Source organism: Tigriopus californicus, chromosome 5 (genome assembly GCF_007210705.1).
Source record: "Tigriopus californicus strain San Diego chromosome 5, Tcal_SD_v2.1, whole genome shotgun sequence".
Classification (NCBI taxonomy): domain Eukaryota; kingdom Metazoa; phylum Arthropoda; class Copepoda; order Harpacticoida; family Harpacticidae; genus Tigriopus; species Tigriopus californicus.
In genome coordinates, this window is record NC_081444.1 from 3,268,830 (window position 1) to 3,286,765 (window position 17,936).

General features: G+C 41.7%; 2 protein-coding genes across 3 annotated transcripts in view; both read left to right on the forward strand.

The window, feature by feature from the left end:
- The first annotated feature begins 484 nt into the window (after positions 1 to 484).
- Positions 485 to 10,396, forward strand: LOC131880673 (mucin-4-like). The gene is made up of 9 exons (XM_059227357.1): positions 485 to 7,363; positions 7,544 to 7,627; positions 7,692 to 8,021; positions 8,307 to 8,472; positions 8,842 to 9,047; positions 9,114 to 9,275; positions 9,347 to 9,448; positions 9,524 to 9,733; positions 9,839 to 10,396. The coding sequence occupies exons 1-9, from the start codon at positions 688 to 690 to the stop codon at positions 10,072 to 10,074; spliced, it is 8,172 nt and encodes a 2,723-aa protein (XP_059083340.1). The 5' UTR covers positions 485 to 687; the 3' UTR covers positions 10,075 to 10,396.
- A 5,490-nt stretch (positions 10,397 to 15,886) lies between these two features.
- The window catches only part of LOC131880168 (uncharacterized), an 8,604-nt gene continuing 6,554 nt past the window's right edge, over positions 15,887 to 17,936 (forward strand). Inside the window, exon 1 of one of the 2 annotated variants that reach the window (XM_059226704.1) lies at positions 15,887 to 16,011. The gene's annotated coding sequence lies outside the window, so the exon portion shown is untranslated. The remainder of the gene's footprint in view (positions 16,012 to 17,936) is intronic. The other variant, XM_059226705.1, reaches the window with a different exon arrangement.

The window sequence follows — 17,936 nt, forward strand, 5'->3', positions numbered from 1 at the left end:
ACCATTAAGCAAGGGTACCATTGCGGGGAAGAAGAAAAAAAGATCGACGATATCTCGTCCAGAATTTCGTTCTTGGGCGATAGGTGGAAAGAAAGAGAGAGAGAGAGAGCTAATCTGGCAACGGGCGACGATCTCCACCGTTCATCAGTAACTGAAAGCCTACGTTGTGTCGAGAAGGCGGTGTGCGAGGAATGGTGTTGTTGTAGACGGAGCCCAGGGATTTAGGCCTCACAACGACAGTCGAAGAAGTCTGATCAAAGTGATGTGAGCTAGTGTTGTTGGCTCTGAAGCTCGAGATGGATCAGTGAAATATGTTGCAAGCAGCAACAACAACAGCAACAACAACAGCATCACCATTATTACGGAGATGTGTCAATTCTCAAGTGAAGTTGGGCCCCAACCAAGGTGGATGTGATTCGGTGGGCAAATAGGTCGTTGGGAATTACTCAGGCCTGGACCTGGTCAGTAGGCCTGTGACGGCCCTCGTTAGTCTGAATATTGTCTGAGGGTGGATGTATTCATTCATTCATTAGGTCATCCATCACCATTCGTGAACACACGAAAATTGGCCTCGTTCTGTACAAACGATCAAGAGTGATGTCGACGAGACATGGATCCATGATCGTCTATGTGAGGTGTGAAAGCGGAATGTCACCTTCCTGAGCCGAGATTCGCTGAGCCATCAAGATGAGTAAACAGGAATCCATTATTAGGGTTCTCGAGGTGCAAATCTTCCTACTCATCTTGCCGTTAATCGCGGGTATTCCACTGCCATGGCCTGACCCTCGCCCCCAGATTATCGTGAGGTCGCAGAATCTGCTCTATCGGAACCAACCGGGTCGGCAAATCGATCTCACGGGAGCCTTGCCCACCTCGGAAGTGTTCTGGCTGAACTTTGAGGAGGGATACTTTGCTTGTCAGATGAATACGTCAGAGAAATTCCTGAAGCTATTCCAACTATCCAGACTCTGCGATGGCGTCGACGATTGCTTCATGGGCAGTGATGAGCTGAGGGACGAGCACAAGTGCTCCGAAGGTTGCGGGTCAACCTGCCAATTTGGTGTGTGCATTACGACCAAAACCAATGGGGATCGCTGCCTGTGCAATGAGGGCTTTGGAGGTGAAGGCTGTGATATTGCAGACACGAATGAGTGTCGCTATAAACCCTGCTCCATGTTTGCGGAGTGTACGAACACCCTTGGCAGCTTCCAATGCAAATGCCTGCCAGGCTATCAAGGCGACGGATTTCATTGTGAAAGCATTCCCGTCAATAATGATACCAGTTCGGATGCATCGTCGGGAGTGAGTGACCAGTTCGGTGACCAAGACGATGACAACTCAAATGTGATAGGAGGGGGAGTAGGTGGCCTTTTTGCACCGGCGAAAGATGGGTCTTCTAATCAAAATGAGGTAGTGAATGACACCTTGTCAGAAATATCCAAACCCGTTGCTCCTAGTCACGTCCCCGGGAATACCTCAGCAGATCAACATGATGATGTCCCGTCAAGTGTCAAAGAGGGTGGAGAGTCTCACGGTTTGTCTGCCAATCAACAGCCTTCAAATCGGGGCGAGGATTCGGAAAAAAGTGAGGATGCAATCGTCTTCCCAACGGGAAACCTGCCAAGTTCAGAGGGTAATCAAGTCAGAACTGACACCAAAGAGGATGGTAATCATGATGGGGGTTCGTCATTGGCCGGGGACGTTCGGGAGGATCCCATAGTTGTGGGGTTCGATCCCAATACGTTCGAGCCAATTTTCAGTCCAAAAGAGGAACCCGCGGCGTCCACCAAGGGCCCGTTTATTGACCTTGGCCTGGACGACCCAATCAAGGCTCTGAGTGAAATTCTTCGCGACAAGACATTTGGTCCATCCGAAGGGCCCGATCAACGCACTCCAGAAAAATCAGATAGCCCCATTACGATCAATTATGATTTGGATTATGAATACCCTGAATTAGGCTTATCTCCATCCTCGCCACGGACGTCTGATCAACCAATAACCATCCTTTATGACTTGGACTATGATTACCGGGAAAATAGCTTGGATCCTGATTTTGTTCCGGAAACCACTGAAGAGCAATCATCGTTGGAATCTTCAAACGAAACAATAGCGAACGATCAAAGCTTGCCTGATTTCATCGCTCCCGAGCAAATGTCTGATGAACCTACCAATACCCAACATCCGATTGGGCAGCAACCAATGAACATTTTACCTAATGAAAGGAAGAAAGAAAGAGTGCCATCGGTTTCCAATTCAGCCTTGGATTTTACACTCAATTCAAATAATAACGAGTCAGAGGACATTTCCAATGAGGATGCTCTCATTCAACCTTCTGGTCCAGCTCTTTTGCCAGATCTGAGCAGAGAAAGGCCAACCACTGAGAAAGATACTCAAAGTTCTGCCGGTGAATCGGACGAAATATCACAAGAGTCTCTAATTCCAGAAACGACACCAAAAATCATTTCTGACCCCATTAGAGAGACTTTCCAGGAAATGGTTGCTCAAGACAACATCTTAAAACCATCCACAACTGGGCCAAACCAAGAGATTGAAGAAACCCTCTCTACTTTGGAGAATACATCCCCCGAGATTTCTAAATCTGACACTGACACCGAGTTTGTCCAAAATGAGATGAAATCTAATCCAGATGTAGATTTTAGGACGACTCTTGTTCCCGACCATGCTCGAAATCGACCAACAGAAATTCAATCAACCTTAGACAATATTATGTCGTCTACTTCCAAACCTTCAAATAGATCGGGGCCTCCCTTAAACCAAAAAGAGATTGAAGCTTTTTCTTCTGAATCAAGTTTCAGTGGATCAGATGTTGCTCCATTTGATGGGAATAATCCGATTCCCAATATCGGGACCAAGGCTACTCCAAAAGAAAACCTTGTGCCTGTTGAAGAGGTAGTTTTCATACCTGAACATGCCGGGGAAAAACCCACGGAGGTTTCGAGTAGCAAGGGCAGCTCAAGAGTGTCGACAATGCCGCCATTCTTTCCAGACAACATTCAAGATGATAATTTGGACCAAAGTTCTACCATGGTCCTTCAAGATGACGAACCCGGACAAAGTCAAGCCATTGATCCGTCGACTACGTCTGGAATAAAACAACGTCTTAATTCTGTGAAAGATACCATTGCTGTTGGAAGCCCTGATGAGACGAATCTGTTTCAAGGGCCAATTTCAAAACCAAATCTTATTCCTGATCATACAAAGGACAAACCAACGGAACTTGTGGAGGATGTGAAAGATTCTGGAGCCTTGAACGCTTCTAGCAATGAAGATGCGATCATTGAATTTGGTGACTCGTTGAGTTCCAATGAAAAACCAACTCTTCTTCCAGAACATGCATTGCACAAGCCAACGGAATTTGTCCCAAGTAATGTTCACTCTCCAGTAAAGACATTTACTCATGACATGATAAAGAATCCGGGTCAAGAACCAATGCTGATCCCGGACCATGCTAAAGGCAGGCCAACCACATTATTTTCCAATGGAAGCCCTACCAACTCTTTCCTTCCATCTGGGCTTGAAGACCATTTGAAATCCAACCAGGTTTCCAGCAACGAGCATTTCATTCCAGAGCACGCCAGAGATAAGCCAACAGAATTTGCTATTGGTGAAATTGGTTCTCCAGTAACAGAAAACTCACAGAGCATTCAGGACAACTTAAACCAAGAACAAGTCCTTCTCCCAAAGGAACCAACAACTTTCGTTCCTGATGAAAGCTCTAGCAAAACCAAAATTGGATCCGAAGATCCTTTGAAAGCCAATCCAGAGAATGGTCAAGAGTATCTCATTCCGGATCATGACAAAGATAAACCAACAGAACTTGTTCCCAATGACGCTAATGCTCCCGTACTAGTAACTGAAACCTCTCATGACATTCAGATGGGTTCAGACCAGGAACAGATCCTGATTCCAGAACATGCCAAAGAAAATGCCCCCATTATTGGTCCCCATTCTTTTGAACCACCGGAAGTACTTGCACCCCAAGAACCAATGCTTATTCCTAATCATGAAGGACAAGAACCAACAAAGGGAATTTCCAAAGCTGAAATCAAAACAGACTTGATGACTGAATCACCCGATGGTTCTGCTATTCCTCCTTGGGTCTCTGATCCTAGTGAAAACGAACCATTTGGTGGGATCAATACACCAAACCAACCAGGTTTCTCTTTAAGGCCATTTAAACCATCCCTGGTTCCGGATCATGCCCAAGAGAGACCTGTCGAAATAGTTTCCGCTGAGGTGCCATCAACAATAAATCCACAAGGAAGACCTGTTAGCAACTTTGTTCCTTCGCCTGATTTGAGGAAGCCTGACGTCATTGGCGAGAAGCCAACAGATATGAGTTCTAATAACCAGGACCAAAAGAGCCCTAATGTCAATCTCTTCGAGTTTTTGGCATCTTCGACGCCTTTCAGTCGCACGGATGAGGATTTTCCCAATGACGAGCAAAGTAATTCTGGAAATTCAGTCACTCTTTTGTACGACTTGGATTACGAGTTGGACCCTTCTGACCAAATACAAGATCAGTTTGAAACTACATCATCGGTTTTGCGACCTGCTGAAGAAGCACCAACTTCTTCAAACCCAGTCAAAGTTATGTTTCAAACTAACAATGGGGATAAGAACAATCAAATACCTCATTTGTCGATCGACGTGGATCCAACTTTGGGCTTGGTCAGAACCACTACTGTTGCTTCCATTGACCAAACTGGAGTAACACCTGAGCAAGAGGAACCCTCCGAAAATCAAAGAGCAACAACTTCAAGGCCCTTTGAAGTCAAATTTTCACTACCAGATGTTCAGCTCCCGTATCCTCCATCAGACTCAAATGTGGATATTTCTCCACAATTTGATACCAATGTCCAAATTTCTGATGATAACATGGGCAATGTGGGTCTCTCTACAGACGCTAAAGCAAGTGACAATGAAAAACAATATCCTGGAGAGAGTTCAAATGCTCCCCAAGATACATTTAATCCTGTGGTTGTTGCTGGAAACGTTCCTGATCTCTCCAATGTCTTTAAAAGCGCTACTGACAGGTCACCTCCTGTCGTTGAAACTACTCAATCAAATACATTACCTGCGTCCGAAGCGCCATTCACACCGATAACATCAACAACGACTAAGTTGTTCTTCACATTTGGGTCAACTTCGTCAACACCATCGTCTAAACCGGTAACAACAATCAAAACAACAACCATGTTGCCTGATTTGGTATCAGATTCATTTGATTCAGAGTTACCCGGGGCAAACGATCCCTTGTTCACCACTCCTCGATCAACAACAACAGCAGCAACAGCAACAACAACAATGGGCATTCAATCTTCAAATTCAGATGATTTTAACTTCAACGATTTTGTTGAACCCGAGTTTGGCGAGGTCAACCCCGAAGAGCCAACCCAAGTCGATGCATTCCCGATTACGACAGACAAGAATTTAAACACTGAAGAGGGAATACCAATCTCGATAAAAGACATGGACTCCCACGACGTGAAATCACCAACTGAGAAGCCATTAAATACCAACATCTCGCCGGTTGATTTCTCACAGCCCACTTTAAGTGTGGATTTGGAATCAAGCACATCCTCAAATATTATAGCAAGACCAAGCACACTATTATCATCAAGCGAATCACCCGATTTGATCTCGAGTTCTCAGTCAAACTTTCCAGATTCACCTATAGTTTTTCCCACTTCCACAAACACTCCTATAGTCACTTTGACGAATCAAGGTGACGACAGTTTGGGAATTCAGGACGAAACATCTGAGCCACCTACAAGAGCTCAATTGCCAGATCAGAATTTGCTCAAGAACCCGTTTGATCCATTTCCCATTCCGAATTTGGAATTAGGAGTCGACTTCGATGGAAATGGGTCAAAGGAATTCGAGACTAAACACCACTCTCCAAAGGTAGATCAAGGGGAAATTCGGAATGAAGGCAGAGAATCATTCGAGGAGGATTTGGAGGTACAAATTCCCATCAATAATTACCCTCAATTTGAAGTCGATCTCATACGTGGCCGAGTCAAAGAGGCAACAACGACGACTCAATCACAGTTTAATGGGATCAATCCCAGGTTTCCTTTGAAGGTTCATGATACGCTTGAGGAACATCTTGGAGTACCGATTCCATCCAGAACCGATGGTCTATTTAAAGACACCCCGCCACAAAAGACATCCAGTGATACCTCAAGCCATTCCGGCCAAGACTCGAAAGTCAAGTATCCACTTCAAGAGCATTTCGAAACCTCAGTCCCACATGAAAGTTCAAATAGTCCCACTGAACGAGTTCAAACTGACTCTGAAAAATCAAGTTCAAATCCGGAAATGGATGATTTGGAACCATTTGAGGCACAATCCGAGGAGCTTGATGAGACTAATGGGTCTCAATCCATCCTGGATGTGCTCCAGCCATGCTCTATTGGTTATTCAAATTGCGGTTCAGGCAAACCAATCGACCAGGACGTCGACCAAGTTTGTCAGAAGCAGTTCAATCAATGTGCGATTTCACGGCTCAACACCGCCCAAACACTGGAGAGTGACATTCGCAACCAATTGATCAATTCTTTCCAATCTTCTCCGGATCTCTTGCAGTGTATTCTTACTCATCAAGCATGCATTGTGCCGAATAAGAAAATGTGCATGGCTAATTTCCAGCACTGTGCCTTGAACGCTTTAAATGGCATCTCCAGACTCACGACTCCGTCAAGCGTTGCCAAGCAAGCTCCTCAACCAACGACACCCACATCGACAATTCGCGAGGGTGTTCCGCAAGGGCCCACTAAACTTGATCAAGCAGCCATTGAAGAGTTAATGGGCACGCTTCAACAAAATTTCACCATCTGTATTCAAAGCCACACGGTGTGCCTGGATAATGGGATCTCCCACGCCATTTGCCAACACAGCTTCAAAGAGTGCAGTCTTGCTATCCTCGTGGACTCAAAATTGAATGAGACAAGCCTATTTGAACTTGAGGAACAGGTAGAGGAAACACAAGACCAGCCGCTTGCCACGGAGCTGTATCAATGCATTCGAAACTTCATGATGTGTCAGATGTCCAATCAAAACCGATACTGTATGAGGGATTACCAAAAGTGCAGTCTTTCGGCCATGCCTCAAAAGAGCACTTCGTCCCCCAGGCCAACCACAAGGTTGCCCAATGTTCCACCCAGACGAGCTCGGCCATCTCAAATTCATTCTAATCCTCGACCTATCGAACCCGCTTTGAGATCTCCCGGAGGTTTCATTTTGGGCCCAAGTCATGGGCTCAGTCATTCTCCTCCACCTTATATTGATCCAAGCACAGGAATTTTGATTCACTCCCCTCAATTCCGTACCCCTGTTGGTGAGTTATATAGAACATACTGAAGGCGAAACGTTTATCTAGTTCCACCGAATACAGCATTTTTCATGCATGTCATAGATTAAGCATTCTCATCCGCCCCCATTTTTCTGCCGAATCAAGAGTCAATTAAGAGCCGTTTAAATGCATTGTCATAAACAAAGCCAACCTTTCATTTTTTAGTGCCAAACCTGGGACCCGAATGCCAACAGATGGGTATCACAGCTGATTTTGGATCCTTTGGAGGAAGACCCGCCCAAAGCGTTGGTAAGAGATCAGTGATTACCTTAACCATGAGAAGTAATGATTAACGATTTGATGTTTTCCATAGCTGATTGTACTTGGGATTTCTTCGGATGTACTCGCCGTCGTGGAGTTTGGCCCGCCAACAAGCCGTGTTGTCAAGCTCGATTCGATGCTTGTTGTTCCCATGTCATGGGCACACCCAACGGACCATCCCATTCCCAATCTACATCCAGGCCCTCAAGCATTGGACAGGGATCAAACAATGGTGGCTATCCACCCATTCAAGAGGTTCACACCACAACCAGGCAACCCACCACCACCACTCCCCGACCAACAACAACCACTAGAACGACAACAGTGGCCTCGACTTCACAACGACCAGGATTTGACCGAGACGGCAATCCAGTACGAATGAGTAAGTGTTTCTTTTCAGAGTTCAAGAACACAAGTAAAACTCTCATCATCCGCTTACGAGCGTGTGAACAATTATCAAGAATCAATTCGATTCATTCATTCAAGGGAGTCTTGGCCCCCATGGAGACTCAATCTCAGGGTGATTCTCGCTCAGAGAAAAGTGCATATTGATGCCAAGATTTGGGGTTTTAATTCTACTTATCCAAGCTCTTTCTTGGCTAATCATAGGCTCAAGTGCTGCGGGTTCTAGTGGTTGAGATTTCACATTCTGTATTTCTTGTTCCAGTTGATTGCATTTGGACGTATAATGGATGCGTGAAACGTCGACAAAAGCCAGATTCGCAATGCAAATCCGAGTTCAATGCGTGCAGTATGATCGCCATGGGAATGGTACCTCAAGAGGCATCATCTTCAACAACTACTACAACAACAACGACAACAACGACCAAGAAGTAAGTCTAAACATTCATTTTCTTGACCACTGGCCTAGTTCTTGGAAGATACTTTTCCTTTCTTTTACCTCCCGTCACATTTGAAACAATTATGTACAGTAGAGGCTGAGGAAACGAAATATTCCCATCATTGAAAAGTTCAATTTTTGATCACGAAAATTTTCTTATCGCAAACACGGGACAAAAGGCAAATGTTTAATTAAGACAAAATATTTTTTTTTTGAAAAGTACTGCTCAAGATTATCGGAAATACATGGCCACCCGCCCCTATTAAAGTTCGTTTACCACGCAATAAGAGTAAGAAAACCTTGAACTATCTACATAATATGTGGGTGTGCGTAATTGTTCATGATGGACTTTAAATTTCAGACCCATCCAAGACATCGACCTGGCTGAGCTTCCCGAGTTCTTAAAACCACCAACGGATTCTGATACGAATCAGAAGCCACCTCGACCCATTCAGGATATTGATCTCCCATCCAATCAAGAGGTCCTGGAATTCCAACCCGGTTCTCAAGATTCATTCCAACATAACGATCTGGCTCTAAATCATCCAGAAGGCTTTGGATCCAATGGTAATTATCGAGTGGGAGTGAGCATGTAATTAAAGAAATTGACCCTACCCATCCGTCACATTTCAGAGTTCTTATCTTGTTTACTACGACTTCATGATTGTGAAGAGAATGGAATAACCAACTGCAGAAACGTGCAAAGGTGCAAGAATGAAGGACCGATTTTCTCGCCGATCGAATCGGAGGGCGGAGAACAAGTTGGCTCCTTTGAACCGGGTTCCGGACCTACTGGTTAGTAATCGTGTTCGTTTACAATTACAAGCATCGCTCAAATACTGACTTGAAATATTCATCCATTTCAGACACTCCAGATGATTGTAAAATGTCGTTTCACAATTGTGGATTGACCAAGACTGAGAACGATTGCCGACGAGAATTCAGTAAATGCTCTGGAGGATCCCAACGTAAGCGAATCTGGATCATATTGACTGAAGTATGCAGAGGGAAAATAATGGATTGATGTTTACCTTTCATTTCAGCCGACTACGAGATTTGTGCAGATGTAGCGGAGCATCCCCAAAACTATCTCGTCCCTCATCCAGAGGATTGTACCAAATTCTATTCTTGCCAAAGTTTAGGCATTGGAAAAGGCTGGATCGCACATCTCATGGATTGTCCAGAGACAACAGGATTCGATGATCAGCTCAGGATTTGCAATTTTATCCGAGTTTTGCCGCGGTGTCAGAAAGGTAAAACAAATCAGTTTCATTCGACAGAGGTTGGGTGAAAAATATTTGTGAATGAAAAGACCAAAGTTCCGCCACATTCTCACGCTTATGAATTCACAATTTCAGGCGAGTCTCGGGCATTCCAACCCTATCAATTTTTGAGGACTTTCCACGCTAAGCAGACCCGGACTGAAAATATATTGGATCAATACGAGCCTCAAGTTGGATATTATTCAACCAATAACGTCACTTACTCGGCCCAGAGCCATGGGGGGACACTTAACAAATCTCCCTGTTTACTAGGCATCGTCCTGTCTTTTATGGTTGTCTTTGCATCCAAGAGTCTTTCCCATATGCTTTAAAACACGAACGAATGCTAAAGCAGCGATGAAGGGCATATTCATATTCCGTTAAATTTAATCAAAAAACAAACACACCGGTGAATACTACTTTGTTGTCACCGAACCACAATGCTCTGTTTACCAAGGGGATTCTGTCGATATCAAGTGTTCTTTTCATGACTAACCCAACTTCTCACATTTGAATACGTGTTGATACTCAAACAATATTAATACTTAGCAATCACACTGATTGGCCAATCAATCATTAGTAAGTTACCTTTGAATGTGTTACCATAGTGCTTAGTTTTTTTTGGAATAAAGCGACATTATTACTTTACTAAAACTGTCTAAATGAATTTGTCACTCTATCAGGTGGGAATCAAGAAATTGAGCATTTTGCTGAATATAGTCTTTTGGTTCATTCTGAATGCGTTTATATTCACTCAAAGATTTGCTTGATGATATTGAAGCCAATGCTTGTACTACAAGGGACTAGTCAAAACGATAACATCAAACCATCTGTAAGAAAGGAGATTTTTAAAAGCCACCCAAAGTGGCCCTCTTTCCACCCTGCAGAGCAACAAAAATTAAGAAACCTGAAAACTTGAACAACATGGACTTCTTGGCAAAGTGTGTACTAGAGACCGAAATTATTGCAGAACATTAGATAAAAGGTCTAAGTACACTCTAGGATATCATGATGAACCCAAAGGCTGTTGGGACAAATGTAGTTCAATCAGAAGAAGAACGGCAAGAGTTGTACGCAAAAGCAAGGAGTTCTTTAGACATAGAGTTGTAATTCCCACTGGGTTTTTACAACATTTTTAGAAACCTTTAGTGCTCTCTCTGGGTGTCATGAATGCCGTTGACAATGTGGGGATGATTCATCTTGGTCGGTGATCTGAGAGCAAACAAACTTGGCTTGTCAGTCACATCAGTTATCAGTCACATAGAAAAGCAAAGAACTTTTGAAGGAAATACACAATTGCCATTCTATTACACAGATTCACAGGCAGGCAAGCTGAGCGACACTCACTCACAAATACTCGCTGCATGCCCAATCATACGTCAATAATCTCAACTTGTTCAGGCTGGTCGACCTCTTTCTTAGTTTTAGTGAATCCACATCAAACTCCCTAGGTTGCTTAAATTCACAAGTCCTGATGACAGGTCTTTGGTCTTTGAATGGCCAAGTCCTTGGAAGTAAGGATGGGCAGCCTCTGGTCTGCAAAGAATAAGGCTGCTTGGGTCACAGTTGGGGACACTTTGTCACCAATGAAGGATCATTCAAGCCTTTCTCTTCAGTATTGAGTCCTATCTGGATCTTGAGATACAATGTTTTCAAACGTAGAACAGATGATCAAAGGATATTGGATTTGATATCTTCCATGGCTCTAATCTAGTGTGAGGGGACGGGTCAGGTAGGCCAACTTCTTGAAATGGTTTGACAAAATGGTAGGGAGGTCAACCCAAGGGCGGTTCATTGAGTAGTAGTCACACACACTGATTTATAAACGGATTTCACTTCAGACTTCATTGGACCAGAGCACGGTACAACGTGCTGGAAATATTGAATAAGCATATTTTATCGAACAAAATCCCATTAAGAGCAACCCACCGTGCACTTTCAAAGAATGGCATTGGCTAAAGTCGATTTCAAATAATAGCCGACAAGTTGAAGCTCTTGTTTTGACAACACTTGTGATTGCTGTGGAAGTTTAGTCCTAGATTACTCTTCTGATCCATTCAGATCAGAACACACACTGTTACTAGAATGTATGTGGCCAGCTTAACAAATTGCTTAAAATATCATCGTATTCCAAAACAATATAAAGCATCTCTGAAGTTTATTTGCATTCTTATTTGCATCCTGGGCTTGTTTTTTTGCATCTATATTCGCATCTTGAGGTCCTTTTTTACACATAATTTTGAGAACCTTAGAGAGTTGTCTTCTGACTTTTTAAAAAACAAACAAACCTGAGGATTAGAATCTTGCTTTGTTCAAACTGCCTCTCAAACCAATCAGTTTTGTACATATATCTTCAATAAATTCATGCTAAAAATGCACCTGAGTTCTGCAAAAGCAAATTGGTAATGTCACAGTGAAACTATTACTCAACAATTTTGTTATTAAGATTAAGTTTTTTGCTGAAAAGGCTGAAATTGCATAATGTATTGCAGAAAATTGTCAAGTATTGCTGATAAAGTTGCAAAATTTGCAATGAATTTTTAAATGAAGAGCAATGCAAAAAACAGCTGAGCAAATGTGAAAAAGAAATTGACATTTTTCTGTTCCAATGTTTGACAATAGGACACTTTCAATTCATACGGATGTTATGGTATACAATTGGTTCCCATCCCTTCAGGAGCCGAGTGCTATTGCTTCGGACGCTTTTGTTCACAAAAAGATTTTTTTTTGGTTGGATCAAACCCATGATGGCCAGTATTGCTAAACTGCAGCTCTCATTTTTTTGCTGACTTTCTCAAACTGGAAATAGGGAGTTGAATTTGATATTCAAATTCGTCGGTAGAACAAATATTGCATAAAATTTAAGTGGTAACAATTAGACGTATCATAATCTTTCTTTCATCTAAGGACCTAAATGGCAAAACGGTTAAAGGTGTTCTAAAATGCTAAAAAAAAGAACAACTCGAAAAATGGTGAAAATGCCTTTAAAGAATAGGCAAATTGGAGATTTGCCACAAAAGGAGCATATAAAGGTAAAAGTATTTTTCAGATTTCAAAAATTTTTTTCGAGGTCTTCTTATTACGCTCTCAATTTGGGGCATTCCACGATGCCTCTCTAAGCTTGTGGAAGCCTTACAGCTACTTTAAGTGGCTTGAAAAGAACAAATAACAACAATGGGAAGGGTGATGAAAATTAGTTTCATGAACGTATTCTACAGAACCTTACCTCACAGTTTACTTAACCCTTAGGCTCTCAAGCTGTTATAGCGTTCTTGTATAACTTTTCTATTTCGAAATACTTTATCATATCTCTTTGTCCTCAATCTAACATTGATTCACTCTTCCCGCGTTCAAAACAAGCAGTTTTTTTTGACAATTGGAGTAGACTAGAGTCAATGAAATAAAAGTATGCGAGGGTTGTAATGCCCAAGGCACATCAAATTTATACCCGACATATCGATATCATATTTGCCTGTGCCATCGTGAGTTGTTAATATTATGTTTGTCTCTATCGGAGGAATTTACATATGCATATTGATATAGGTAAAAGTAGAGTACATGTATATAAGAAAATGGACTAGAGAGGTGTTCTCCAGGTTCCCTTAAGCCATGTGGCTTGTTTTCAGGGATATCCTTAGCAAACATGGAGCGATACCCATCAACCTTTGACTGTGGTCTTGCCCAACCATCCCGATTTGGAGACCTCGCAGTCTGTCAGGGGAGGATTTGCTCCAGTTGCCTTTAAGTATGTTTGTGCAAAGGAAACAATCTCTTGTATTGCATTCGGTCGAGTATGAGCTAAAGGTTAGTTCAGATATTCGCAAGGTCCATTGTTTCTCATTGGTAGTTGGGTCGACTTTCAGTTTTGTGGCTTGGATCGATTCTTTCCATGTTTGGGGAAAAGAAAAATTCGGGAGTTGTTGATACCACTTTAGGCGGACTAGGGCCAATTGGAAGGTGGTCAATCCGCCCCCTTTATCTTTTTTCTTTGTTTTGCATACATAAATACATTAATTTCAAGCGATAAATTTTGACTAAATCTTTAAATTTTAAAAGCTTCATACTCTTAAAATTCGGACTAGCATGAGCTCGTGTTTTAGCATCTTGAATCCATCTCACAGCCCTCTTTTGCAGAATGACTGGGCCATTCGTTGTAGAGTGACCCCCGAAGATCTCCAGACAGTAGCTCAAGTGACTCTCAATCAATGAGTCATATCAGACCAGTCGAAGTTTTGGGGGAATTGCTTGCTTTGCCATGAAAAGGGTGAACATCACATTTCGGATTTTTTTTTCCCAATTGCCTTATATGTTCTTTAATATTCAAGTTTTCATCCACATGTAATCCCCAAAATTTGACTACCTTTTCATTCCCATTCCCTTCCACTTGTTGGATTGGTCGTCCATCTAAATAAACGCATAAGTCACGCACAATTTTTCGAGGACTGAACAAGATTAGTCTCGTTTTCTTCAAGTTTAAGCACAGTTTATTAACTTTTAGATAAGTCGACATTCTTTCCAACATATGACTAGCTTCGAGTAGAGAACTCAGCCTAGGAAGGATTATAATGTTGTGCACTCCATTCTTTTTGATACAGATTTCACCGAGAGTCCTCGAGAATTTTTGGAAAATCTTGACATTGCTTCTCCGTCAAAAATGGATGGTATAATCGTAAATGCTTGGAGTTTACAAGTGAGTTCCTCTCTTATAAGATTTGGTGCCCGGCCCTACGTGCACAATTGATAGAGACAAAAGCAGTAGATTGGTTTGTTGCATTCCGTCCCAGTCATTCCTATATCATTTGCATTAAAACTTACAGAATCAATTTGTCGCCTTAAGATCTTAGATTTTCCGGTTTTAGTAGTGACCATTGGCCAGGATGCCAAACATGACAACACGTTTTCGGTCGTGAAACAACCAAATGAGCGGGCCATCTCCAAGCACAACGGTCTAATGTTACCAAAATGTTTGGTTTATCCCAACCAAATAAAAAAAAAGCAAGTTTAAGCTAAAATATTCCTTTACATTGAAAAGGCCCTAAACTATTTTTTTCAGTGTTAAGGACAATGATCCCAATTAGATTCTTTCAATAATGTGATTGATTTTAGAGTAGATATTAGAGAATACATACGTTTTGGCATAATATCAAAATAAGCCTCAATAATTCTGTACTTTTGGGGGATTGGCTCTTCGTGGACTTTTCTACCATTACAATCACAATATTATTCAAGTGAAAATTACGGTTCTTCTATATATTATCACTTAAAATTATTACGTGTCATTTGGTATCCAAACAAATTTGTGTTGCTAGCTAGCCTTTGTACATGTAAGGTTGATCTAGATTTGGTTTGCTTATTTCGCGTTCATGTTGTCATGTAACCTTGGTCAAAAATGGAATAATTAGGATATTGAAAATTTGCATTAGTACCCTATATAGGTCGCGTTTAAAATTTTCAGACCAAGGGGTAAATCACTTTCATGAGTCATCTTTGTAAAAAGGTAAGCAAAGTTTGCACTATTATACCATACTGGAATTATCCCAAAGTGACATGTTTTGTCAGAAGTAGGACAACATTCCTTTTATCACTTCCAAAAGAAGAGTCAATAGTTCTGTTTGGCAAAAACAACTCAACATGTGAAATTTTTCAAAGTACAATTGAGTTAAAACAATGTTTTTGAACATCCGTGCTCTCAATTTTCGCTTATCATCTTCTAGATTTGTTATTTCCGCACCTAACCAAAATAGTCAGAGTTTGAAAAACTAAATTTTTATTTGCAAGAAATCATATATCAAATCAAATGTATTTACAATATGTTTTCAAATGCTCCTTTATTTGGTTTGGAAACACTACCCCGAAAAGGAATATGCAAAATCTTCAACACAACGTGAGACTAGTTGGATGAGTTGATCCGAAAATGTGTCCACCCGATGACCAACCACATCTTAAGTTTTCAGTTGGCTCGGCCTCTTATACCGTTTGTTTGTACTAGACGCTCACATCCATGCCTTTTCCGACCCAAGAAGATGTGCGAGCACCTCAAGAAGCAGAGGAGGTGTCCTCATCACAAAAAGTTGACGCAAGTTTGTCTGGTTGCAATTATCGAGGGGGTTTAAGGACAACGAGGGCCAAGAGCATTTCATTTTTGTTGTGCTCTACGTTAGCAACAAAGTGGATAGAGCCATCATTTGGTTCGTGGTGCACGACAGATAGTGTGTCCTTCAGGTTCCTCCAAGCTCCTCTGAACATACGAAATTGGACCATCGCGAAAAGTAAGATTTTTTTCCTCACTTCTGCCGCTGAAAATGCTTTTTCAAGTTCTGATATGCGCAGCATTGATTGGAGAGTGGAAAACTTATAGAAGTAGACTAGTCCACAAACAGCCGCATAGTGGTTATGGATCTGTCAGCGCAAATTGGTCACTTTCTTCCCAGAAAATGTTTAAGGGGGTAATTGGAACCAAATTGGGGTCTTTGACAATATGGGTCAATTCTTTGACCTTGACCACTTTATCGGGTGTTTTTGCTTGTCAGACTGTTCACCTATTTTCAGTTATTGGATCAAATATAATTGGTAGATATTGCCCTGAGTGGCTTGGCCTTATTGCTCTTGTGTAAATGTATTAGAGCAACTATCGGATCTTACAGTGCAATGTAAGTAAGTAGTATTTAGTGATGAAAGGAATAGCTTGACTTATATGTCGATAATGGTTGTCATTTCTCCAGCTATGAAGGAGAACATCAGGGAAATACAATTGGAGCTACAACCTTTTCCACTTTCTTCATGCGTACAAGCACGGTTGCGAAACTTGGTAAATAATAGATAATATGTTGTAGAACGAATTATTTACGTGATACAAGTTTCTTGTACACGTGTCATCCAAGTCATTATTTTGCGGGAAAAAAAATGTTGGCACGCTTTTGGGAATCCTTTGAAAACAGGATACCAAGGGGATCAAGAACATTAACGAGCGAATATCCCGTTAAAAATGGTGTATACTAAATTTTGAATTAAACTTTCAAGATGATTTCGAACCAAAATCGGCCATTGGTTTTCTGTTTTTAAAACAAGCAATGCTACTTTCAAGCCTACTAAACGAAACAAGAATAATACACCTAATACAATGTCATTTGGGAATGAGATCAGTTAATCACTACTTCAACGTTAGTCGTCTAGGCTAATCTGCACTATTATCCCGTTGGCGAACAATTGCCTGGCCTGGAGAAAGACTTTGAATAAGGCAGAGTAGGGTAGATCTGCATTTCATCCACAAATTTGCCAACTTTTGCATAAAAAATTCCACTCAACGACTTTACCACCCACCAATGATTCGCTGTTGTGTGTTTTACGATTCTCCTCACTTAAGGCAGTGATGAGTGATTAACCCATTTGCTAACCCTCGTGTGGAAGATCGATCTCTTCCTTATTCATATTTTACCATTTTTTATATCAGAGGTGATAATCAAAAAGATAGCTAAGTTATCATTAAGATTAGATCTAAATTACCTTCAGTTCTGTTGACGACTTTGTCCGACAACTGGATGCATCCAACCCAAAGGGCGATCCATAAAATTCAAACAAAACCTTTCAAATAGGTTTTTCGCCATTACTTAAACTTACGTAATGACTTAATTACGACCTTAAACATGGAGTGCCAATGTGTATGTGTAGGGCTTCTTACATTTTGCCAAGTGCCTTCAAGTTCAGTCCATGACACTTCCCTGTTTATTTGACCACTCTCTTGGCTTGAACCTCTCCGAACATGACAAATCACTTCAAGTGCCTCTGTGTTTATGCAAAGTCACGCTGGTTTCAACAATTGTCGCAAATGAAGACCTGGTTTGCACTTTGTGACCGAGCGGGCTTGTCTCGTCGCTTTTGTCGAGCATGATGAATGACTCTGGTTGGACATATTGATCATTCATTGCATCAAGCGGTGTCCAAGAGCATTTTTTCCATATCGATATTGAGCTTCTCACGTGCTTTTTGTAAGATAGCATGTTTTGCCATTCAAACTGGTCAGTTCGTCAGGCTTCAATGGAACCCGCTCTTTTATTGGCCATAAATTGGGATTGATATCCTTCATGACAATGCATAATAATTAATGGGATACCCAGTTATGAAATGACTCGTTCAGATGGGTGCCAAGCTGAACTCGCAAGGGCCCACCAACAAATTTGACGTTATAGAATAATCT

Coding starts and splice junctions, on each gene's coding strand:
- LOC131880673 (XM_059227357.1), top strand. CDS start 688: ATGAGTAAACAGGAATCCATTATTAGGGTTCTCGAGGTGCAAATCTTC. Junction 7,628..7,691: donor AAGACCCGCCCAAAGCGTTG/GTAAGAGATCAG, acceptor TGTTTTCCATAG/CTGATTGTACTTGGGATTTC. Junction 8,022..8,306: donor CGGCAATCCAGTACGAATGA/GTAAGTGTTTCT, acceptor TTCTTGTTCCAG/TTGATTGCATTTGGACGTAT.